We start from the raw sequence: 26,519 nt of genomic DNA, 5'->3' as shown, positions 1-26,519 counted from the left end.
TTTAGTAATGTCAAATATTTAATTATATTGAATATTAAGTGATGTTTTGCCCTGGGGACAAAAAAAAAAAATACAAATATTCAGTGACATCAGCAGCATCATCAGGTGACTTAACATGCCGGGCCCCATTGAAACCCTTGGTTTCAATCAAACTATTATTCTTGGGATGAACTCTACGCCTGAGCAAGACGACGTAATGATGAATTCTTGGTTCGGTCACTCGTATGTAAATATCATCTTCTGGCACATAATATGCGACTTGTCCATGGGTAATTACCAATAGATAAACACATGTGTAAACAGGACAGTTGCTGTGACTTGTGACAATTAGGTACGACCAGCGGAAGTTGAGGAAGTTGTGTTTTATATGATTCAAATTTTTTGGTCTGTACAGCAAACACAGTTGGCACTGATGAGCTGCTAGTCTCATGCAGCAAGGACATGTGGCAAACAAATTTTGAATTCCTTGTTTGAAAGAGCCAAATATAGACATTGAAAGTATCTGTTTTATAGTTATTGTGTGCATCACACCAAATCTGCAAATATCGTCTTTACACAGAGCATTAGATGATAGCCTTCGGGCAACAAATCCACCCCGTTGAACTCCATAGACTTTCAGAACGATCTCATGCTGGTTAATCGTCCACACAATTTTATAAACCATCACATCATTTGGATAAACTGTGGCTGTACGGCGAACTCTTCTTAAAAGGCAAATTAAGCAAACTTCTAAACGTTTTTGATAACCCCATAAAGTTTCCATTGCTTGGAAAACTTTATTGAAGTTCAATGTTAAGGCAGTTTTGCATCTTCGTAAGTGCATCTCAAGTTTGGTATTTGTTAGACTGGAATTAGTTGGCCATTTGTGACGTGGGTGTATGAAGAAGAGAGTGAGTTGTAGCCAAAATGATTGCGGAGTATGGAGCAAAGAGCAACCTAGAAATACCAAGCAATTTAAAACTGCGTACATTGGTGTATGCGAATAGACACTAAGCTCATAGATAGGGTATGCAAGGTCTCGTTCCATTAACTTCCAAAATCGCGTCAATGGATGTGGGGTGAATATTTTAACGGTGAAATGATGTGTAAAGAAATATTCATAAGCCGGAATGTGAGCATCGGATGTGTCCAGCAACGGAGGATATTTCCCTTGAGGCACATCATGATAATTTGTCTTAATTATATTCCATAGCAGACCAACAGTTTTGGGAAGACGTTCATCCCAACCACATCTTCCACAGCAATAACTGTCGAGTAAGAATTTGAATGAATGTATAATCAGAGGTTTAATTGAACCTCTTCTCTCAAAGAGCGTTGTCGTTCGAGAAATATCACTTGTTTCTGTATTATGCCAATACATTTTAACGGGTGCCAACTCAAAGAGGAAATAGTCATCATCTTTTGAACAAACCGCCATGCAAGTGACGTCATAATCATGTTTTACTCCTTTCATCCTCTCTTCGCATGATTTCGATACGGGGCAAAAACGTAGCCGCTTGGAGAAGCCAAAGTTTGAGTCAGAGGGAATTTCCATCATATCTCCGCAAATGTATTCCAGAAAGACAAAGTCATTTGCATAAAGACTCTTTGTCACGACGTTTATTTTCTCTTCGTATGCTTTGGAACCTGCGTTTGAGGCAAATTGAAATATTCCAGAATCCGATTGTGGGGACAAGCCAGCTCTGGTGTAAAGCGCAAATATTTTGAACCGCTGTTTAAAATCACTTAAAGCAATGCTGAGATGATGAGTGCCATCTCGGTGGACCATCATCAGCCGATACTTCTTGGCTGTATCAGCTGTCAAACTATAGCCATGACATCTGAAATGAGGCAAAATAATTAGCAGAGTTTGAATTGGTGCACCTACCATAATAATAATTCCTTTTAGCGACTGCGGTGAAAGCGTTCGACCTGACGATTGGAGAAGTTTACGCATGTTTCTTGAGACATCGTTGTATCGAAGATCGTTGTAGTGTGGCATGTTGCCGTAAGGAGACTGTATGTTTGTGAGGATGAATTGAGACGTTTCGTCTAATTTCTTATCTTCCTTCGGGCATTGTGAGTTATTATTTGATTTTGAATTTAAATCTCTTTGCCCATAGATGCTTTGAAGCTGAGTAATATTTCCGGAATCTTCAGGAGTATTCGTAGAAACTTTCATGAGTGACTTATCTATAATTCGTACATCGGAACAAGTTAATACTGGGTTTGAAGATTGCTCTTCGCATGTATTTTCTTCAAGGGAAGTATATTGAAATTCGGTTTGAACTACATCCATATTCGAAACGGTTTCAATATGCGGATTTTGCTCCTGGTAAACATGATAAGTTTTTACGGCGGAGTAGGTAGCTTTACATGGTGATGTCTTTATATTACTGGTATACTTCCCCGAGACAATCCAACCCAAGGAAGTTCTCTGCAAGGTGGGCAAATTATCGCCAAGCCAAATTTTTCCAGCTGACAAAAGTGCAAAGAATGACTCTGCACCGAGCAACATATCAATTCTTCGTCTACGATGGAATTCTGGATCTGCTAGCTCGATGTTAGAGGGCAAATTAAAATAATTAATTGAAATGTCTTCATCTGGATGATAGCCAGTGATGTTGGGAGAGACGAGGAATTCCAGAGACAAGTCGAAGTTATTAAAGCGGGATCTTATTGTTGTTTGTGTTTTATGACCGACCTTAAATCTTGAAGAGCCAACTCCTGAGACATTTGTAGAATCTGTGAGTTTCCTTAAATTAAGAGAGCCACAAAGGTCTTCGCTCATAAAATTAACTTGTGAGCACGAATCAAGGAGAGCTCGTGCCAGCTGATATTCTCCCTCACAGTTGCTAACCAATACCAATGCGGTGGCGAGAATTACATTACTCCCATTTGGGCTATGATTAGTTTGGAAAGTGCTATGTGTAGAAGCAGAGCAAGAAGACTCTTCTTGAGGGCATGATAAATCTTCTGTTTGCTTATGGAGAAGCGAATGGTGACGTTGTTTACAAAATCTGCATGAGTATTTGGAGGGGCATTGTATGTAAGTATGGCCTTTCACTAAACAATTGAGGCAAAGATTTTGTTGTTTCGCTTGTTCTAATCTCTGGGTTTGAGTCAGAACAATGAAACGTTGGCATGTTGAAATTGAATGGCCCGATTTCGAGCAATGACTGCAAACGAAATGTTGAGGCACAGCTTTGGTGACAAATGAATGTTGCTTTTGATTACTATGCGAGTAATTGGCTGTTGTAGCAGGGGTGAACTGTTTTGAGGACCTTCGGCACTGCGCATCCAATTGTTGACAACGTTTGTCCAACATGGAACAACACTCAGTCCAAGAGGGTAATTTCGAGTAATCTATGTATTCATCCCACCGTTGTTTGGTCTCTGAATCAACCTTGCTCATCGCCAGATGAATTATGAATGCGTCACAAATCTGTTCAAATGAGCCAAGGGATTTTAACGAGCTATACAAAGCAGAAATTGTATCTACAATATTCCTCAGTTGCTTTGGAACAGGTTTTGAGGATTTTGAAAGTTCGAACATCGTTGTGACATTTTCGAGGAAAATCAAAGTGTCATTATCGTATCTTTCCTTTAATCTTTTGAGAGCACTAGGGTAATTCTCATCTGTGACTTGGAACGCCCTTATTGTGGCAAGAGCTTCTCCACTGAGGCAAGAGAGTAAGTGATTAAACTTCTCCGAGGTAGATATATTAGGGTCATTGTGGACCAAATTGTTAAATGTGTTTATAAAATTCTTATATTCGAGGTATTTCCCATCAAACTTGGGCAATTTTAGGCTAGGCAGTCTACTAGATGGGGCCTGAGGAAACACAAATGACTGTTCAGCTATGCTGGAACGTCTACCTTGACCAATCAGGGTAAGAATTTTTGTTTTAACTGTAATGTACAGCTCTTCGATTTCAGATCTACCAGTGTCCTTAGGAGACAATTTTTCTATTTGACTCTGGTAGTAGCTCGCCTGCTTAAAGTGCGACTCAACGATTCCCAATCTGCACTCCAGTTCAGTATGAGACAGTGAACTGTTGGATTCAATTATATTTTTGATCCGTGTCATGCTACCCTTTGAAGAGCCACGCTGTTGTTTCAATTCTTCTAGAGATGTATCCCTTTGAGACAATTGACCTTGGTCATCAGTCATTTTGAAATAATTTCTTTATGTTCTTTTTGAGTAAGAATATATCAGAATCTCGGAAAAGGTTATGTTGCGCAACAACGAAAAAATATCCAATCAAAATCCAAAATGGAGAAAATATTTATGAAAAGTTTAGATGAGAATGCAGTCTCACTCTAAATTTTGTTTTCAGCAACACGAAGAAGCAGTTTCTTATGTAAAGGAAATGCTTTAAGATTTTGCAAATGGCGCAGAATTATGGATGACGAAGCAGTAGCGGGGCAACAACAAAAACCAAATGCACTCGGATGAAAAAACAGCAAAAAAGAGGTTATGAGGACATTTCACAAATGTCCTGTCACGGTCGCCAATGTTTGAGGATTGCCTATTTTGACAATCCCGGAGAAAGCCCTATATGCGATAAGCCAAACTCCTAACTCAAGGGTCCGACTTGAGTATGCAAATGGTACATAAGTTTAACTTACTGTGTGTGTAAACTCTGTGTAATGTCTCTGGGGCAACTCACCAAACTCCTCTTATGTATCGCCTTTTATTCTTCCTCAAAGGTAGTTGTTTCTCGAGCAAACATTTAATGGATCCACCAATTCTTCTCCAATACAATTCTGCCTCAATGTATGGGCAACTTGTTGTTTCACACAGCACTTGTCTCGTTGGTATGAGATTTATAACTCTGCCTTAATGGGTAAGGCCAAACAAATATTGCTTAATGAAATTATTGTATTAAAACTGCCTCCAAAATCTTCACTTTAGCTCAATTGATGATTGCCTTTGAATTTGGTTATTTTGATGTACACGAGTTAACCACTTTTTACTTTAATACCTTGCCCTTACTGCCGTCACCAAATTAAAACACATTCGCTTTCAATGTTTCCAAAGTAATAATTTATTTCTCTAATTTTGCGTGTTACGAACCAAAACGGGCTAGCGGGATAATATGTACATACATATTTTTGCAATAGCCAGCAGCAGAGAAAACAACAACGACAGAGAAAACAGCATAGAGAAAAATATGCACTCAAACGTATGTACGTTTATACATACATATGTGCGTATATGCATTGCTGGTTGATCGTTCTAGTGATGAACCAAATTGTACAACAACAATACACTGCTTCATATTCTCTGTGTTGGGCGAATTCAACCACTGCTTGTTATTCTCTCTGTTGGGCGAATTTAAAGTACATAACAGAAAGAAGACTGACAAAATTATATTAGGGTGGCACTTGTTGTGCTGTGATCAAATAAATAAGATGAAATTAACTAAGTTTCCGATATAAATTATTAAACATAAATATGAATGGAAAACAAATAGATTTATGTAAAAAACAATTTAAATGAATTAATTGAATGAATCAAAACAATTTTAACGAAATATTTAGTAATGTCAAATATTTAATTATATTGAATATTAAGTGATGTTTTGCCCTGGGGACAAAAAAAAAAATACAAATATTCAGTGACATCAGCAGCATCATCAGGTGACTTAACAGTAGCACGAAATCTTCGTCCTGACATTCGCCAGGATCTCCTGTATGTCCCTATTACTTCAATTTCACATCTTCGTAAATTAGTCCAAATGCGAGAAAATTTTTTCAACGACGACTACGTCAGGAAAACATTACCCAACCGCAATGGACCATTTCAGATGCCACGTCGCAATATTTCTGAAATAGAAGTAGACGAACATGAATTTACTCCATCACTGGAAAACACTGAGCATATGGTAGAGGCTATTCAAAAACCCGAGCAAATTTCTACCTGTTGGAATTGCGATATAGTAGGGCATCATTGGCAAGATTGCCTTCGGGAAAGAACCGTATTCTGCTACGGATGCGGTGCAAAAAATACCTACAAGCCAAATTGCGTTAAGTGTGCCAACCGAAAACAGAATCCTTCAAAAAACTTGAACAGTTTCTGTCCTCAGGTGGACAAAATACCATAGATGATCATAATTCAATTAATATTTCCAATCGACGTCAGAATTACTCTTCTGAAAACATCAGCACAAATGAAAACGTCAATAATTCTGACAATTTAAAACCCATTTCGGTTTTAAAAAGACCAGTGACGTATGAGGCTACAGAAGAAGCCACACAAACGTCAAAAATACTTTACCCAAAATTTCCATACCACATTAGATGGCAGTTATATTTCCAAAAACGAAATGAGATTTTTAATGACTCTGAAATTTCGTCTTTACAAATCAAAAAACCCAAACGTTCCACATTAAGATACCAGAAATTCTATAGAATGAAGAAGCTGTGTTCGAAGCTGGTAGTATCGACAATTATATCCAATCCGAATGACTTACGATATTATGCAAAAGTATCGTTTTTGGATTGTGAAGAATTTGGACTGATCGACACAGGTGCAAACGTTAGTTGTGTTGGATCAGATTTGGCTTCTAAAGATTTCCCAAAAATATCCAAACTTCAACAAAATAAAATCTTCTGTGAAAACCGCAGATGGTAGTTCACAGAAGGTCATCGGATGGATTAATTTAAATATCACATTCAAAGGCCAATCTAAAGAGCTTAGACTTTTTATAATACCAACCATTTCGCAACGACTAATATTAGGGATTGATTTTTGTCGTATTTTTAATCTGATTCCCAATATAATTAAATCAGATGATATAATAACATCCAACTGCACTATCAATCCAAAACAACAAGACGCTAATTTCTATTTCTCAAACATTTCTGACTGTTACGATTTAGTCCATACCAAAAACGATTCCAATCCAGACACATATCCTCTCACAGATTCTCAAAGGCGGCAGTTACAGGTCATTATAGAACTTTTTCCTAATTTTGAGACGATAGGACTTGGTCGAACAAATCTCTTAAGACATACAATAAACGTAGGTTCTGCCAATCCCATCAAACAAATATTTTACCCTGTTTCCCCAGCAGTGGAAAAACTTATGTTTGCTGAGATTGACAGAATGCTACAACTAGGTGTTATAGAACCGTCGAACTCACCGTGGAGTTCGCCAATGGGATTAGTCGTCAAGCCCAATAAAGTAAGATTATGCCTAGATGCCCGAAAGCTTAATTCCGCGACGGATAAGGATGCATATCCTTTACCGAATATAGAAGGAATTTTTGCGCGGTTACCAAAGGCCAATATTATATCCAAATTGGACCTTAAAGACGCTTTTTGGCAGATCGGGTTGGACGAAAAGTCGAAACATTTGATTGCGTTCACAGTTCCGGGAAGGCCTCTGTACCAATTTGTGGTCATGCCATTCGGGCTGTGTAACGCAGCTCAAACAATGTGTCGTCTCATGGATGAAATTATTCCACCCGATCTCCGCCATAGTGTCTTCGGATATTTAGACGACCTAGTCATTGTTTTAGAAGACTTTCCAACTCACATCGAAATTCTAATGAGAATATCCTCACAATTTGGGAAAGCAAATCTGACACTAAATGTGTCAAAAAGTCACTTTTGTGTCACAAAAGTAAATTACCTAGGATATGTCATAGGAAATGGAGGAATAACGACTGATAATGAGAAAATTGTTGCAATAACCCAATGGCCTGTACCAAAGAACCTAAAGCAGGTCCGAGGATTCCTTGGATTAGCAGGTTGGTACAGGCGATTCATTAAGAATTTCTCCACAGAAGTGTCGCCCATTACAGATGTGGTTTCAACGAAAAAGAAGTTCCTTTGGACTTGTGAGGCCCAAAAAGCCTTCGAAAGGATCAAGGTTTTGTTGACCACAGCACCTGTACTTACCAACCCGGATTTTAAAAAGAAATTCTACCTCCACTGTGACGCCAGTGAGTACGGCATTGGGGCAGTTCTTGTTCAATTAGATGACGAAGGTCATGAAAAACCAATTGCCTATATGAGTAAGAAATTGAACTCTTCCCAGCGTAATTACAGCGTCACAGAAAGAGAGTGCCTTGCTGCTATCGAGGCGATTAAAAAGTTCCGCTGTTACTTGGAACTCCAAGAATTCGAAGTCGTGACAGACCACTCGAGTTTGATTTGGCTGATGCGGCAACCCGATTTAACTGGCCGGTTGGCTAGATGGGTATTTAAGCTGCAAAGCTATAAATTTAACATCAGTCATAGGAAAGGGAAAGAAAATATAGTCCCAGACGCCCTTTCAAGGATACCCGAAGGCGAAGTACTGAGTATTCAAATGTCAGAACCAGAAGTTGATTTAGAATCGCCATTCTTCGAGGATGAAGATTACAAAAGTCTTATCGAAAAGGTATCCCAGAACCAGGCAAACTTCCCGGATGTAAAAGTTGTGGATAAATATGTTTATTATAGAACACAGCATTATACCGGAGACGAGGCTCAAGAGCAGCAAGCGTGGAAGTTATGGATTCCTCTACGATTAAGAAACAAAACTATTTCGGTGGCCCACGATACACCAGTTAATTTTCATGGAGGCATGAACAAAACCAGCCAGCTTCTTCGAAGACACTTTTTTTGGCCAGGTCTGGTATCAGATGTCCGAAATTATATCAGACAGTGCGAAATATGCAAGCAAACGAAAGCGCCTAACATTGTTATGAAACCACCTATCGGTAACCCGTCAATATCAATACGTCATTTCCAAAGGATATATATTGATATCCTAGGACCTTACCCCAGAAGTAAAACTGGAAATATAGGCTTATTAATCGTACTCGATCACTTAACTAAATTTCACTGGCTTTGTCCACTGAAAAAGTTCACGTCTAAAGCCATCCAAGACTTTCTAAAGGACAAAATTTTCAATATATATGGCGTTGAAACCATTATAAGCGATAATGGAAGTCAGTTTCGCGCAAATGATATAATTGCATTTTTTACCGCCTTGGGGATAAGCCATATATACACTGCATTATACTCACCGCAGTCTAATGCCTCCGAAAGAGTCAATAGATCTCTCATCGCTGGCATTAGGGCTTATCTCAAAAATGATCATCGACAATGGGATGAACATCTTTCGGCTATTAGTTGCGCTCTACGCAATTCCTATCACCAGTCGATAGACTGTTCACCCTATCATGCGGTATTTGGATTTGACATGACTTTTAAAAAAGCTAAATCTCCTAAATGAACCCTCAGTAAAGGTGTCACATGACGACCAATTACAGCTACTTCGGCCGGATATAAAAAAACACATTAAATCTGCTTACGAGATAAATAAGTTACAATATAATTTACGCACTCGTCAAGAAACTTTTAATGTGGGACAAGAAGTCTATAGACGAAATTTTGCACAGAGTAGCATGGACAAACATTTCAATGCTAAGGTAGCACCAATATTTTTAAAGGCGAAGGTCCGAGAGAAGCTCGGGAGTCACTATTACATCCTCGAGGATTTGGATGGAAAATTAATCGGTACATTCCATGCAAAGGACATACGTTCATAAACGTCCTTATTCCTGTTTATTTGCCTCCAAAATTGGGCAAATTACCTGGTTTTGTAATGTACGTTTATTAAACTCGATATATTGTGAAGCAGAAAAAGAAACGTTCACTTACTTGTAGAAGGCTAATATCTACTTAAAACTACACGTTTCTTAAATAGCCAAAATCACCTTCATATATCTTACATTTCTGCAGTCAATTTACCTCTTCATTCATGGTTCATCAAAAAACCAAAACATTTGCTCTGCATCCTCTCAGTCTGCGTCAGCTTCATTTCGACTATTACTCTTTATAATAAAATCCAGTGGCTTATTATCAGCAACTTATTTTTGGTATCCAGATATTGCTCCTTTCTTATTTGGCCCATATATTTCTTTTATATTCCCATTCTGATTAATAGCTTTTAAATTCCACTAAAAACTTTGAACACAAATTTCACAAACCATAACATACTATCAAAATTCAGTACACTAATGCTTAGTTGTTGTGAATGGATCAAAACAAATGATAAAATGTTGACAGTTATCAACAAAATCTAAAGTTATCTCATTTTAGTCATTCTTTATTTTGATCTAATGTTTCTGTACTGAGGTGACTTCAGCTGTAGCTAGAGATCATAAATGGTTTGTTACCCTGCTTACATGTCGATATGTTTGTCAAGCATATCTGATGGTAAAAACAAACACTGAAAACAAACCCTCATAAATAAACCAGATTTCTTCTAATGTAAACTATTGTATTTAATATTGCAAAAATCATTAATAATTATTAAAAATTTTATCAAATTCTGTATTTGGCTTCATTTGTAATACTTACTACTAAATGGTGCAACTATGAGAAGAAAGTCTAAAGGTGGCAACACAATCTGTTAAATTTCTATGTTTTGACGTATTTGTCAACTTTGCTAAACTTCAAGGTAACAAGTTGCATAGATCTTTTGAAATTTTTGAACTTCCTTTCCTAACAAGCTCTCTAAGTGAAAAGATCAAAGATATATTAAAAAATAATCGGTATTTCAAAGTTACATCACACAGTTTCCTAGTGAAATTAGTACTATTTTTCAATTTTAAACACATTTGAAATAAAAGACAACAAGTCTGAAGGTGAGAAAAAACGTTCTTAAAAATATGCCCCAATAACATAGTGGTATTGTTTACGGTTAAACACGAAGCAAATTGGTTTTCATAATAAGTGCCACTAGCGCTAGAAGAAAAGTCTTACAACCCAAATTCACACTGCCCACAGGGTAGTGTGACGACTTTATATTTGTCTTTTATAAACGCTCTGCATAACCATCAAGCTGAATATTCATTGCCACGAATCAAGCACGTCAGTCTATTCCGTTGTTAATGAAAACCTACATAACCAGTTATCGTGTTGTATCAATCTTCCAACTATCAGAAGTGACATCCAAGATCCATATTCATAAAAGCCTAAAAAATCAGTACACTGTGTAAGCCTAGCCTTTGAGGATCTACATAAAATCAATTACATACTACTATAGCCCATAATTGATGTCACCGATGAGGCAATGACCCGAATTTCATCCTAACTCCATCATCAAAAATTCAGCAGCAACAGATGACTTGGTGGAAGTTATCTCTTGGATACACTAACTGATTGCAAAATACGTAAAATTGAACTTGTTACGTGTTATTATGCATGGTGTTCCAACGAGTAGTAGTCCAGTTGTATGATGATATTCTTCCAGCAGCCAACTGCCCACTAGCCACCAGCGCAAAGTGTATCCATAATAAGTATTTACATATCATCCATTCTATTTTTTTACTGATCCACATTTTTTGAGTATATTAGCTTATGAGTGATTTTTTTATTTCGGCAGAGAAATTTGATATGTAAGAGAAAGCTCTCCAGGCTTGCAATAACTTTCTTTTTGCAGCAACCATCAATGAAAATATGCAGAAGGCCTTCAACATATCGTGATATTGATGGTAAGTTTGATCACCTGTTTTACTTTTTCCTTATTGTATTGCATTATTCTTATTTCTCTTACATCAATACGGTAATTACAACAAGTACTGAGAGAATGTAATAATTGTAATAATTACTCTCACCTGATTATTTCTCAATGAGGTGAATAATTTTTGTATTGCATGACAGTTTAAAGTTTTGCTCACTCTCAATTATAATCTCTCAGTCCAGTTATAGTTACCAAAAGAAAGACAAAAAAATCAAACCTCTGCACTTACATATAAATCAGTATGTTAATATGTAATTAGGAAAGCAAATGATCAAGGTTTTGTTTTGTTGCTTAGTATCTTTGCATTGTTAAAGTTATTTCGTATAGAAAAGATATTTGAAATTATTAACCCCTTAAGGGCCACAGCAACATGCTTGTTTGCTGTTTTCTATAAAATGTAACAATCAGTTTTCAAAATATTTTATATTGTTATTAATAGCTTCATATAATAAATATTGCTTTATTGTTAGATAAAGATAATGAAAAATGAAACATGTTCTGAATAAATCTAGTATTGAATGCCTAAGGATGGCTTGCTAAGATAATTTGCATATGTTTTCCTGCCTAGTGATGTTCTGAAGAAGTAAGTGTAAGTATGTTAGGGGTCCAAAAACATTATTGTGCGCTTATAGGATATCGGACGGTGTGGGTTCTGAAGCGCGATCTCACAATATCATCTGTGAGCGAGAATACTTGGAAGGATATAGATACCATTGAAGTTTATTTTTTTTTTTCGTTCTGATGACTGATTGGGGGTTCTGTTTGTTTTTATTGGTCATCCTATACATTTAGTGTTCAATAGCCATAACGTTTAGCAAAAAAAGGAGTCTACAATAATTCTATGATTTGCTCTCATATGGACATGTGATTGATTTGACAAAGCTGACCCATGTATTTCTTGAGACTTGGATGCTTCTGCATCTATCTTCGAGACGGAATTCGATATCGTCATTTAAATTGCATGGATTTTGTGTCACAGTTTGCTTAACAAACGACGTAGGAAGCGAGACTGCAGATATTATGCGTCACGATATATTTGCTCTCATATGGACATGTGATTGATTTGACGAAGTTGACCCTTGCATTTCTTGAGACATGGATGCTTCTGCTTCTATCTTCGAGACGGAATTCTATATCGTCTTATAAATTGCACGGAATGTGTGTCAAAGTATGCTTAACAAACGACGTAAGAAGCGAGACTGCAGATATTATGGGTCACGATATATTTGCTCTCATATGGACATGTGATTTATTTGACATAGCTGACCCATGTATTTCTTGAGACATGGATGCTTCTGCAACTATCTTCGAAAGGGAATTCAATATCGTCATATAAAATGCATGGATTGTGTGTCAAAGTTTGCTTAACAAGCGACGTAAGAAGCGAGACTGCAGATATTATGGGTCACGATATATTTGCTCTCATATGGACATGTGATTGATTTGACGAAGTTGACCCTTGCATTTCATGAGACTTGGGTGCTTCTGCATCTATCTTCGAGATGGAATTCAATATCGTCATATAAAATGCATGGATTGTGTGTCAAAGTTTGCTTAACAAACGACGTAACAAGCGAGACTGCATATATTATGGGTCACGATATATTTGCTCTCATATGGACATGTGATTGATTTGACAAAACTGACCCATGTATTTCTTGAGACATGGATGCTTCTGCATCTATCTTCGAAACGGAATTCGATATCGTCATATAAATTGCATAGATTGTGTGTCAAAGTTTGCTTAACAAACGAAGCGAGATTGCAGATATTATGGGTCACGCTATATTTGCTCTCATATGGACATGTGATTGATTTGACGAAGCTGACCCTTGTATTTCATGAGACTTGGATGCTTCTGCATCTATCTTCGAGACGGAAATCTATATCGTCATATAAATTGCATGGATTGTGTGTCAAAGTTTGCTTAACAAACGAAGCGACATGTAATTGATTTGACACAACTGACCCTTGTATTTCTTGAGACATGGATGCTTCTGCATCTATCTTTGAAAGGGAATTCGATATCGTAATATAAATTGCATGGATTGTGTGTCAACGTTTGGTTAATAAACGACGTAAGAAGCGAGACTGCAGATATTATGGCTCACGATATATTTGCTCTCATATGGACATGTGATTGATTTGACAAAGCTGACCCTTGTATTTCATGAGACTTGGATGCTTCTGCAACTATCTTCGAAAGGGAATTCAATATCGTCATATAAATTGCATGAATTATGTGTCAAAGTTTGCTTAACAAACGACGTAAGAAACGAGGCTGCAGATATTACGGGTCACGATATATTTGCTCTCATATGGACTTGTGATTGATTTGACGAAGTTGACCCTTGTATTTCATGAGACTTGGATGCTTCTGCAGCTATCTTCGAGACGGAATTCGATATTGTCATATAATTTGCATGGATTTTGTGTCAAAGTTTGCTTAATTTCCATGGATTATATGTCAAGGTTTGCTTAACAAACGACGTAAGAAACGAGACTGTATATATTATGGGTCACGATATATTTGCTCTCATATGGACATGTGATTGATATGACAAAGCTGACCCATGTATTTCTTGAGGCTTGGATGCTTCTGCATCTATCTTCGAGGCGGAATTCGATATCGTCTGGATCTATCTTCGAAAGGTAATTCGATATCGTCATATAAACTGCATGGATTGTATGTCAAAGTTTGCTTAACAAACGACGTAAGAAGCGAGACTGAAGATATTATGGGTCACGACATATTTGCTTTCATATGGACATGTGAATGATTTGACAAAGAGACGGAATTCGATATCGTCATATAAATTGCATAGATTGTGTGTTAAAGTTTGCTTAACAAACGACGTAAGAAGCGAGACTGCAGATATTATGGGTCACGATATATTTGATCTCATATGGACATGTGATTGATTTGACAAAGCTGACCCATGTATTTCTTAAGACTTGGATTCTTATAAATCTATCTTCGAAAGGGAAATCAATATCGTCATATAAATTGCACGGATTGTGTGTCAAAGTTTGCTTAACAAACGTCGTAAGAAACGAGACTGTATACATTATGGGTCACGATATATTTGCTCCCATATGGACATGTGATTGATTTGACAAAGCTGACCCTTGTATTTCTTGAGACTTGGATGCTTCTGCATCTACCTTCAAACGGAATTCGATATCGTCATATAAATTGCATGGATTTTGTGTCAAAGTTTGCTTAACAAACGTCCTAAGAAACGACACTGTATATATTATGGGTGACGATATATTTGCTCTCATATGGACATGTGATTGATTTGACAAAGCTGACCTTTGTATTTCTTGAGACATGGATGCTTCTGCATCTATCTTCGAAACGGAATTCTATATCGTCTTATAAATTGCACGGATTGTGTGTCAAAGTATACTTAACAAACGACGTAAGAAGCGAGACTGAAGATATTATGGGTCACGATATATTTGCTCTCGTATGGACATGTGATTGATTTGACAAAGCTGACCCTTGTATTTCATGAGACTTGGATGCTTCTGCATCTATCTTCGAAACGGAATTCTATATCGTCTTATAAATTGCATAGATTGTGTGTTAAAGTTTGCTTAACAAACGATGTAAGAAGCGAGACTGCAGATATTATGGGTCACGATATATATGCTCTCATATGGCCATGTAATTGATTTGACAAAACTGACCCTTGTATTTCTTGAGACATGGATGCTTCTGCATCTATCTTCGAAAGATATAGTTTGCATGGATTTTGTGTCAAAGTTTGCTTAATTTGTATGGATTATATGTCAAGGTTTGCTTAACAAACGACGTAAGAAACGAGACTGTATATATTATGGGTTACGATATATTTGCTCTCATATGGACATGTGATTGGTTTGGAAAAGCTGACCCATGTATTTCTTAAGACTTGGATGCTTCTGCATCTTTCTTCGAGACGGAATTCGATATCGTCTGCATCTATCTTCGAAAGGTAATTCGATATCGTCATATAAACTGCATGGATTGTGTGTCAAAGTTTGCTTAACAAACGACGTAAGAAGCGAGACTGCAGATATTATGGGTCGCGACATATTTGCTTTCATATGGACATGTGAATGATTTGACAAAGAGACGGAATTCGATATCGTCATATAAATTGCATAGATTGTGTGTTAAAGTTTGCTTAACAAACGACGTAAGAAGCGAGACTGCAGATATTATGGGTCACGATATATTTGCTCTCATATGGACATTTGATTGATTTGACAAAGCTGACCCATGTATTTCTTAAGACTTGGATGCTTATAAATCTATCTTCGAAAGGGAAATCAATATTGTCAAATAAATTGCACGGATTGTGTGTCAAAGTTTGCTTAACAAACGTCGTAAGAAGCGAGACTGCAGATATTATGGGTCACGATATATTTGCTCTCATATGGACATGTGATTGATTTGACAAAGCTGACCCTTGTATTTCTTGAGACTTGGATGCTTCTGCTTCTACCTTCAAAACGGAATTCGATATCGTCATATAAAATGCATGGATTTTGTGTCAAAGTTTGCTTAACAAACGTCGTAAGAAACGATACTGTATATATTATGGGTCACGATATATTTGCTCTCATATGGACATGACCTTTGTATTTCTTGAGACATGGATGCTTCAGCATCTATCTTCGAAACGGAATTCTATATCGTCATATAAAATGCATGGATTGTGTGTCAAAGTTTGCTTAACAAACGACGTAAGAAGCGAGACTGCAGATATTATAGGTCACGATATATTTGCTCTCATATGGACATGTGATTGATTTGACGAAGTTGACTCTTGCATTTCTTGAGACATGGATGCTTCTGCATCTATCTTCGAAAGGGAATTCGATATCGTCATATAAATTGCAGGGATTGTGTGTCAAAGTTTGCTTAATAAACGACGTAAGAAGCGAGACTGCAGATATTATGGGTCACGATATATTTGCTCTCATATGGACATGTGATTGATTTGACAAACCTGGGAATCCGATATCGTCATATAAATTGCATGGATTGTTTGTCAAAGTTTGCTTAACAAACGTCGTAAGAAGCGATACTGCCGATATTATGGGTCACGATATATTTGCTCTCATATGGACATGTGCTTGATTTGACAAAGCTGACCCTTGTATTTCTTCAGACTTGGATGCTTCTGCATCTACCTTCAAAACGGAATTCGATATCGTCATATAAATTGCATGGATTTTGTGCAAAAGTTTGCTTAACAAACGTCGTAAGAAACGAGACTCTATATATTATGGGTGACGATATATTTGCTCTCATATGGACATGTGATTGATTTGACAAAGCTGACCTTTGTATTTCTTGAGACATGGATGCTTCTGCATCTATCTTCGAAACGGAATTCTATATCGTCTTATAAATTGCACGGATTGTGTGTCAAAGTATACTTAACAAACGACGTAAGAAGCGAGACTGCAGATATTATGGGTCACGATATATTTGCTCTCATATGGACATGTGATTTATTTGACATAGCTGACCCATGTATTTCTTAAGACTTGGATGCTTCTGCATCTATCTTCGAAAGGGAATTCAATATCGTCATATAAAATGCATGGATTGTGTGTCAAAGTTTGCTTAACAAACGACGTAAAAAACGAGACTGCAGATATTATAGGTCACGATATATTTGCTCTCATATGGACATGTGATTGATTTGACGAAGTTGACCCTTGCATTTCTTAAGACATGGATGCTTCTGCATCTATCTTCGAAAGGGAATTCGATATCGTCATATAAATTGCAGGGATTGTGTGTCAAAGTATGCTTAACAAACGACGTAAGAAGCCAGACTGCAGATATTATGGGTCACGATATGTTTGCTCTCATATGGACATGTGATTGATTTGAAAAAGCTGGGAAGCCGATATCGTCATATAAATTGCATGGATTGTGTGTCAAAGTTTGCTTAAAAAACGTCGTAAGAATCGAAACTGCAGATATTATGGGTCACGATATATTTGCTCTCATATGGACATGTGATTGATTTGACGAAGTTGACTCTTGCATTTCTTGAGACATGGATGCTTCTGCATCTATCTTCGAAAGGGAATTCGATATCGTCATATAAATTGCAGGGATTGTGTGTCAAAGTTTGCTTAATAAACGACGTAAGAAGCGAGACTGCAGATATTATGGGTCACGATATATTTGCTCTCATATGGACATGTGATTGATTTGACAAACCTGGGAATCCGATATCGTCATATAAATTGCATGGATTGTTTGTCAAAGTTTGCTTAACAAACGTCGTAAGAAGCGATACTGCCGATATTATGGGTCACGATATATTTGCTCTCATATGGACATGTGCTTGATTTGACAAAGCTGACCCTTGTATTTCTTCAGACTTGGATGCTTCTGCATCTACCTTCAAAACGGAATTCGATATCGTCATATAAATTGCATGGATTTTGTGCAAAAGTTTGCTTAACAAACGTCGTAAGAAACGAGACTCTATATATTATGGGTGACGATATATTTGCTCTCATATGGACATGTGATTGATTTGACAAAGCTGACCTTTGTATTTCTTGAGACATGGATGCTTCTGCATCTATCTTCGAAACGGAATTCTATATCGTCTTATAAATTGCACGGATTGTGTGTCAAAGTATACTTAACAAACGACGTAAGAAGCGAGACTGCAGATATTATGGGTCACGATATATTTGCTCTCATATGGACATGTGATTTATTTGACATAGCTGACCCATGTATTTCTTAAGACTTGGATGCTTCTGCATCTATCTTCGAAAGGGAATTCAATATCGTCATATAAAATGCATGGATTGTGTGTCAAAGTTTGCTTAACAAACGACGTAAAAAACGAGACTGCAGATATTATAGGTCACGATATATTTGCTCTCATATGGACATGTGATTGATTTGACGAAGTTGACCCTTGCATTTCTTAAGACATGGATGCTTCTGCATCTATCTTCGAAAGGGAATTCGATATCGTCATATAAATTGCAGGGATTGTGTGTCAAAGTATGCTTAACAAACGACGTAAGAAGCCAGACTGCAGATATTATGGGTCACGATATGTTTGCTCTCATATGGACATGTGATTGATTTGAAAAAGCTGGGAAGCCGATATCGTCATATAAATTGCATGGATTGTGTGTCAAAGTTTGCTTAAAAAACGTCGTAAGAATCGAAACTGCAGATATTATGGGTCACGATATATTTGCTCTCATATGGACATGTGATTGATTTGACAAAGCTGACCCATGTATTTCTTGAGATTTGGATGCTTTTGCATCTATCTGCGAGACGGAATTCGATATCGTCATATAAATTGCATGGATTTTGTGTCACAGTTTGCTTAACAAACGACGTAGGAAGCGAGACTGCAGATATTATGGGTCACGATATATTTGCTCTCATATGGACATGTGATTGATTTGACGAAGTTGACCCTTGCATTTCTTGAGACATGGATGCTTCTGCATCTATCTTCGTGACGGAATTCGATATCGTCATATAAATTGCATGGATTTTGTGTCAAAGTTTGCTTAGCAAACGACGTATGAAGCGAGACTGCAGATATTATGGGTCACGATATATTTGCTCTCATATGGGCATGTGATTGATTTGACGAAGTTGACCCATGTATTTCTTAAGACTTGGATGCTTCTGCATCAATCTTCGAAACGGAATTCGAAATCGTCATATAAATTGCATGGATTGTGTGTCAAAGTTTGCTTAGCAAACGACGTAAGAAACGAGACTGCAGATATTATTGGTCACGATATATTTGCTCTCATATGGACATGTGATTGATTTGACGAAGCTGACCCTTGTATTTCATGAGACTTGGATGCTTCTGCATCTATCTTCGAAACGGAATTCTATATCGTCTTATAAATTGTATAGATTGTGTGTTAAAGTTTGCTTAACAAACGATGTAAGAAGCGAGACTGCAGATATTATGGGTCACGATATATTTGCTCTCACATGGACATGTGATTGATTTGACGAGGCTGACCCTTGTATTTCTTGAGACTTCGATGCTTCTGCATCTACCTTCAAAATGGAATTCGATATTGTCATATAAATTGCATGGATTGTGTGACAAAGTTTGCTTAACAAACGACGTATGAAACAAGACTGCAGATATTATGGGTCACGATATATTTGCTCTCATATGGACATGTGATTGATTTGACAAAGCTGGGAATTCGATATTGTCATATAAATTGCATGTATTGTGTGTCAAAGTTTGCTTAACAAACGACTTAAAAAGCGAGACTGCAGATATTATGGGTCACGCTATATTTGCTCTCATATGGACATGTGATTGATTTGACGAAGCTGACCCTTGTATTTCATGAGACTTGGATGCTTCTGCATCTATCTTCGAGACATAATTCTATATCGTCATATAAATTGCATGGATTGTGTGTCAAAGTTTGCTTAACAAACGAAGCGAGACTGCAGATATTATGGTCACGATATATGTGCTCTCATATGGACATGTAATTGATTTGACAAAACTGACCCTTGTATTTCTTGAGACATGGATGCTTCTGCATCTATCTTCGAAAGATATAGTTTGCATGGATTTTGTGTCAAAGTTTGCTTAATTTGCATGGATTGTATGCCAAGGTTTGCTTAACAAACGACGTAAGAAACGAGACTGTATATATTATGGGTCACGATATATTTGCTCTCATATGGACATGTGATTGATTTGACAAAGCTGACCCATGTATTTCTTAAGACTTGGATGCTTCTGCATCTATCTTCGAGACGGAATTCGATATCGTCTGCATCTATCTTCGAAAGGTAATTCGATATCGTCATATAAACTGCATGGATTGTGTGTCAAAGTTTGCTTAACAAACGACGTAAGAAGCGAGACTGCAGATATTATGGGTCACGACATATTTGCTTTCATATGGACATGTGAATGATTTGACAAAGAGACGGAATTTGAAAAGTTTGCTTAACAAACGACGTAAGAAGCGTGACTGCAGATATTATGGTCACGATATATTTGCTCTCATATGAACATCTGATTGATTTGACAAAGCTGACCCATGTATTTCTTAAGACTTGGATGCTTATAAATCTATCTTCGACAGTATAGTGTAGCTGGCCGTGAAAAATTAAACACCGTTAGTCCTTTTTTTGTTTTTGTTTTATTTTCGTTTTATTTATTTGCGGATTGTACGTCCATTTACTTTTAATTTCTTACACCGACTGAATTGTTAGTTGACAAGAATGATGGATGAGAGTGATTGGTACCATCACCAATCAATTAATGTTAGAGACTTACAGCTAGTTATTATTAACGTAACGTAATTTAAAGTAAGTTCATCTTTCGTACTAGTTACCTTACATACTACTTAGTATACTACAATTCGGCCGTCCTGACTCCAAGGATCACCTGATCCTTTCGTAATCTATTTTTACTTTCTGCTTTATTTTTACCGTTGAACCAGAGTTTTATGTTGTGTGCTGCCCACACACCTTTGTAAGGGATTTGCGTTTGCTGAAATGTACCTGTCATTGTCTAAAACCTTTGTTATCTGGTACGGTCCTTTGTATTTCGGTATTAATTTTCTTAGTACACCAGTTGTGCAGTCAAAATTTCTGATTACAACATAATCTCCTACGGTATAATTAGTTGCACTCTTACGAGTTCTGTTAATGAATGTTTTATTGTAATTTTGTGACTTTATTTCGTTTTCCTTTGCATTTGCTCTAATTTCGTTTATGTCTCTATGATCTTCGGGTACAAGATTTTCCTGTATTTCGTCTGTGCATTTTTTTCTTTGATTTATTCCGAAGAGCATTACACTTGGGTGTTCGTCAATCATTCTATGAACTGTATTATTCATAGTGAATTCTGTTATTTCTATTATCTCGTCCCAACTGAATTTTGATTCCGAATCTTTAATTTTCGCGATCATTGGCCCTAAACTCCTATTAACTCTTTCTACTTGTCCGTTTGCTTGTGGAGACCCTGTAGCAATTAAGATGTGCTTAATGCAATTTTCTTTTATGAATTTTGCAAAGTCAGTAGATGTGAAACACGTTCCTCGATCTGAAACAATCTATTTAGGTCGGCTATAATATCTAAAGTACTCATTTAATACCTTTATAACCTCCTTAGTGGCTGTAGTTTTAGTTGGGTATAGTTTTACGAACTTTGAACAAGCATCTACAACAACAAATAAATGTTTTCTCGCGTCGTTCCCATTGATGGGGCCATAATGATCTATATGAAGCATCTCGAAAGGTCTATCGGGTTTCGGAATGTTATGGAGCAAGCCTTCTTTTTACCACTTTTGTTAGAGAATGCTATACATTTTAAACAATTCTCAATATGGGTTTTAATTTTAGCTCTAAGTTGGGGAAACCAGTAATTTTTTTCTATTAACTCTGTAACTTTATTAATACCTACGTGGCCCATTTCGTCGTGATATTTGTATAAAACATGTGACTCCATTTCTGCAGGGACATAAAATCGTACTCTATTTTTTCTTAGCCTTTTCATCTGCCCTAATTCCCGAAGCATCTATCGTATAACCTAAATATTGAACAGTATTTTGTAGAAATTCGCACTTGTCTAATCGTAACTCTAATTTATTTTTCACTATTCTTTTCAAGACCTCCTCCAAAACTTCGAGGTGCTCCGAAACGTTATCAGAAGCTATCATTATGTCGTCTAAGTAAATTGTAACTTTTCTATCTTTTACTAAATCAGAAAAAATTTTGTTAATAAACAATTGGAATACTGACGGGGCATTTTTTAATCCAAAAGGCATTCGAAGGAATTCAAATTGTCCCAATGGAGTAATAAAGGATGTATATTTTATTGACTCTTCGTGCATTTGAACATGATAAAACCCATTTCTTAAATCTAACTTTGTAAAAATAGTCTTTTTGCATAATGTTTCTAAAAGATCATCTATTAGTGGTATTGGATAGTTGTGCTTCATAGTCATTTTATTTAGTTGTCTGTAATCTACGCACATTCTTAACTCACCGGTTTTTTTGCGAACTAACACTATTGGTGAGGTAAATTCGGATTCACTTGCTCTAATAATATTCTTCTCCAAAAGCTCGTCTAAAATTTTTTGTAGTGCCAGTTTCTCAGCATAGGCAAGTCTACGAGGGGGGCAATTAAATGGCTTTAAATTTTCTAAATTAATTTTCATTTCAAACGAAACTTCTGGTTCTTCAGGCCTTTCCATATCTATGTATGTTTTACGAAATATTTTTTCTGTAGCGTTTTTCAACTCATAAGATATTTTGTCATTAAAATTTAAATTTAGTTCGTTTACATCGGTATATTTTTCAATTGACATAATTGCTTTTTCGAATTCTGTATTTTCTTCTAAATCATAATTTTTTCCACTTTTTTACTTCCTTTTTCTTCTTCCTTTTGTTCTTCTTCTTCTTTCCCAATCATAATTTTGCTATCCGTTGTACTTAAGAAGTCCCTACCCAATTGTACAGAATACTTCATTGATTTTTCATCGACCACGATCAGCTCAATTTCAAAATAAATTTTATTAACTTTTATTGAACATAAACATTTTCCAAGGGGTTTTAACTCAGTGAAATTTAATCCATAAAAAAACGTATTACTAATGTTGAAATCAAGTACTTCTAATTCATTTGGTACCGCATTTTCTTTAATTAGGCTGACCGGACTTCCAGAATCTATGAGGCATTCTAAAGAAAAACTTATATTAGGTTTGTTACGTAAACTAAATAAAAAATATCTTACATAGTCATGAGTTTCACTTTGTTTCCTTTTGTTGAGGCTGCAGCTTGCAACCATGTGCTCCTTGCTTCCACACGCATAACAGGTACCTGGCAGCCGACGGGGTTTACCACAGTCCGCAGCATAGTGACCAAGGCTATTGCAGTTATAACATCTTACATCTACCTTTGTTGTTGTTGCTGTAGATTTTGTGGCAGACAAAGTGGTGGTTGACGGCAATTTAACATTCACCAATGCTTTGTACAGATCTCTGCAATTTGTATGCTGCTGCATTGATACTTGCGTTTTTATTTGTAAATTTGTTATGCCGTCGATAAGGTACTCCAGCAATTCTTCATCGTCGATCTCTAGTTTCTCAGAAAGCATAATTTTTGCATTGTAGTAGTCTGTGAAACTTTCGTTTTGTTGCCATTTGCGTTTCTCAAATTTTCGGCGTTTCTCTAATTTTGTTTCGTTTGTTCCGAATGTCAAACAAAATTCTTGCAATAAAATGTCTACAGGTTCGTCAGCAGTGTTGCGTCTGGAGTGCAACCACTGTCTAGTCTTTCCAACAAGTTTGGCAGCAAAAATGGGCACGCAACATTTTGTCTTCCAGGTTATATGTTTTTTGTATGTCTCTTAGTTGGGTTGTCCAAAAATTTGCGTCGTTTGTCCCATCATAATCGGCTACAAAATTGCTAATAAGATCAAGAGACACACCACCAGCATAACATTGTTTTTGTTGTTGCACATTTCTTAACATTTCGTTTTCTTTCTTCAGTATTTCTTGCTCTCGTCTCAATAAATCATTTTCACTTTTCAAGATATTGAGTTCTCTTTCGGTAATAATTTTTTGTCTTAGCATCTCGGTGTCGCTGGTTGCTGCTTCAGCTGCTACTGCATTGTCGGTAGACGTTGTTTTTCGTTCTGTACTTTTTGCATTTCTTCTTTTTCCTTATTGTTGTTGTTCTCCAATTTGCCTGCTGTATGTTGGTTTTCGTTGTTCTGTATATTTGTTGTTGTCGGTACATTTGTGGAATTTATATGTTCATGTAACGGTATATTTGTGACGTCGTTCTCATCATTTAATTTCAAAAAACTGCTTATGTTGGTTATTTGATCTTCTTCCTGTTCGACATCATTAATAGCTTTTTGAAGGTCATCATTCGACACATTTTTTAAGCGTTGAATTAAAATTCGTTTTGTGCCATAAGCGGACAAACTCAATTTTGTGCACACACACTGCAACGAAGCGACGGACAATTCTTCCAAACGTTCCATTTTTCCACTATTAGTTTCTTTTTACTGCCGTTGATATTTGTTCTTTATTTTAATAGTTGGTTTTTTTATATTTGGCGGAGAACGCCCACTTCTGATATTTATAGTGTAGCTGGCCGTGAAAAATTAAACACCGTTAGTCCTTTTTTTGTTTTTGTTTTATTTTCGTTTTATTTATTGCGGATCGTACGTCCATTCACTTTTAATTTCTTACACCGACTGAATTGTTAGTTGACAAGAATGATGGATGAGAGTGATTGGTACCATCTCCAATCAATTAATGTTAGAGACTTACAGCTAGTTATTATTAACGTAACGTAATTTTAAGTAAGTTCATCTTACGTACTAGTTACCTTACATACTACTTAGTATACTACAAAAGGGAAATCAATATCGTCAAATAAATTGCACGGATTGTGTGTCAAAGTTTGCTTAACAAACGTCGTAAGAAACGAGACTGTATATATTATGGGTCACGATATATTTGCTCTCATATGGACATGTGATTGATTTGACAAAGCTGACCTTTGTATTTCTTGAGACTTGGATGCTTCTGCATCTACCTTCAAAACGGAATTCGATATCGTCATATAAATTGCATGGATTTTGTGTCAAAGTTTGCTTAACAAACGTCGTAAGAAACGATACTGTATATATTATGGGTCACGATATATTTGCTCTCATATGGACATGACCTTTGTATTTCTTGAGACATATATGCTTCTGCATCTATCTTCGAAACGGAATTCTATATCGTCTTATAAATTGCACGGATTTTGTGTCAAAGTATGCTTAACAAAGGACGTAAGAAGCTAGACTGCAGATATTATGGGTCACGATATATTTGCTCTCATATGGACATGTGATTTATTTGACATAGCTGGCCCATGTATTTCTTGAGACTTGGATGCTTCTGCATCTATCTTCGAAAGGGAATTCAATATCGTCATATAAAATGCATGGATTGTGTGTCAAATTTTGCTTAACAAACGACGTAAGAAGCGAGACTGCAGATATTATAGGTCACGATATATTTGCTCTCATATGGACATGTGATTGATTTGACGAAGTTGACCCTTGCATTTCTTGAGACATGGATGCTTCTGCATCTATCTTCGAAAGGGAATTCGATATCGTCATATAAATTGCAGGGATTGTGTGTCAAAGTATGCTTAACAAACGACGTAAGAAGCGAGACTGCAGATATTATGGGTCACGATATATTTGCTCTCATATGGACATGTGATTGATTTGACAAACCTGGGAATCCGATATCGTCATATAAATTGCATGGATTGTGTGTCAAAATTTGCTTAACAAACGTCGTAAGAAGCGAGACTGCAGATATTATGGGTCACGATATATTTGCTCTCATTTGCTCTCATAGTATACTACAAAAGGGAAATCAATATCGTCAAATAAATTGCACGGATTGTGTGTCAAAGTTTGCTTAACAAACGTCGTAAGAAACGAGACTGTATATATTATGGGTCACGATATATTTGCTCTCATATGGACATGTGATTGATTTGACAAAGCTGACCCTTGTATTTCTTGAGACTTGGATGCTTCTGCATCTACCTTCAAAACGGAATTCGATATCGTCATATAAATTGCATGGATTTTGTGTCAAAGTTTGCTTAACAAACGTCGTAAGAAACGATACTGTATATATTATGGGTCACGATATATTTGCTCTCATATGGACATGACCTTTGTATTTCTTGAGACATATATGCTTCTGCATCTATCTTCGAAACGGAATTCTATATCGTCTTATAAATTGCACGGATTTTGTGTCAAAGTATGCTTAACAAAGGACGTAAGAAGCTAGACTGCAGATATTATGGGTCACGATATATTTGCTATCATATGGACATGTGATTTATTTGACATAGCTGACCCATGTATTTCTTGAGACTTGGATGCTTCTGCATCTATCTTCGAAAGGGAATTC

General features: G+C 36.6%; 1 protein-coding gene across 1 annotated transcript; it reads right to left on the bottom strand.

Annotated features, from left to right (window-relative positions):
* Positions 1–5,002, bottom strand: LOC141388564 (uncharacterized). The gene is made up of 2 exons (XM_073958481.1): positions 2,684–5,002; positions 1–2,583 (listed from the first exon to the last, which is right to left on the bottom strand). Exons 1-2 carry the CDS (start codon positions 4,151–4,153, stop codon positions 2,533–2,535), a joined length of 1,521 nt encoding a protein of 506 aa, XP_073814582.1. The 5' UTR covers positions 4,154–5,002; the 3' UTR covers positions 1–2,532.
* Between the last annotated feature and the right edge of the window lie 21,517 nt (positions 5,003–26,519).

The sequence above is a fragment of the Musca autumnalis genome, unplaced genomic scaffold, assembly GCF_047663935.1.
Source record: "Musca autumnalis isolate F117 unplaced genomic scaffold, ASM4766393v1 scaffold_96, whole genome shotgun sequence".
In the NCBI taxonomy this organism is placed as follows: Eukaryota; Metazoa; Arthropoda; class Insecta; order Diptera; family Muscidae; genus Musca; species Musca autumnalis.
Note: the sequence above shows the minus strand (reverse complement) of the source record. Positions and strands in the feature narration are given on the sequence as shown.

Bases quoted from the DNA above. Each gene is read 5' to 3' on its own strand.
- LOC141388564 (XM_073958481.1), bottom strand. From the start codon at position 4,153: ATGACTGATGACCAAGGTCAATTGTCTCAAAGGGATACATCTCTAGAA. The intron at 2,584-2,683 runs GTCGGTCATAAA...GCTATCATCCAG, and splicing joins TTGGCTCTTCAAGATTTAAG to ATGAAGACATTTCAATTAAT.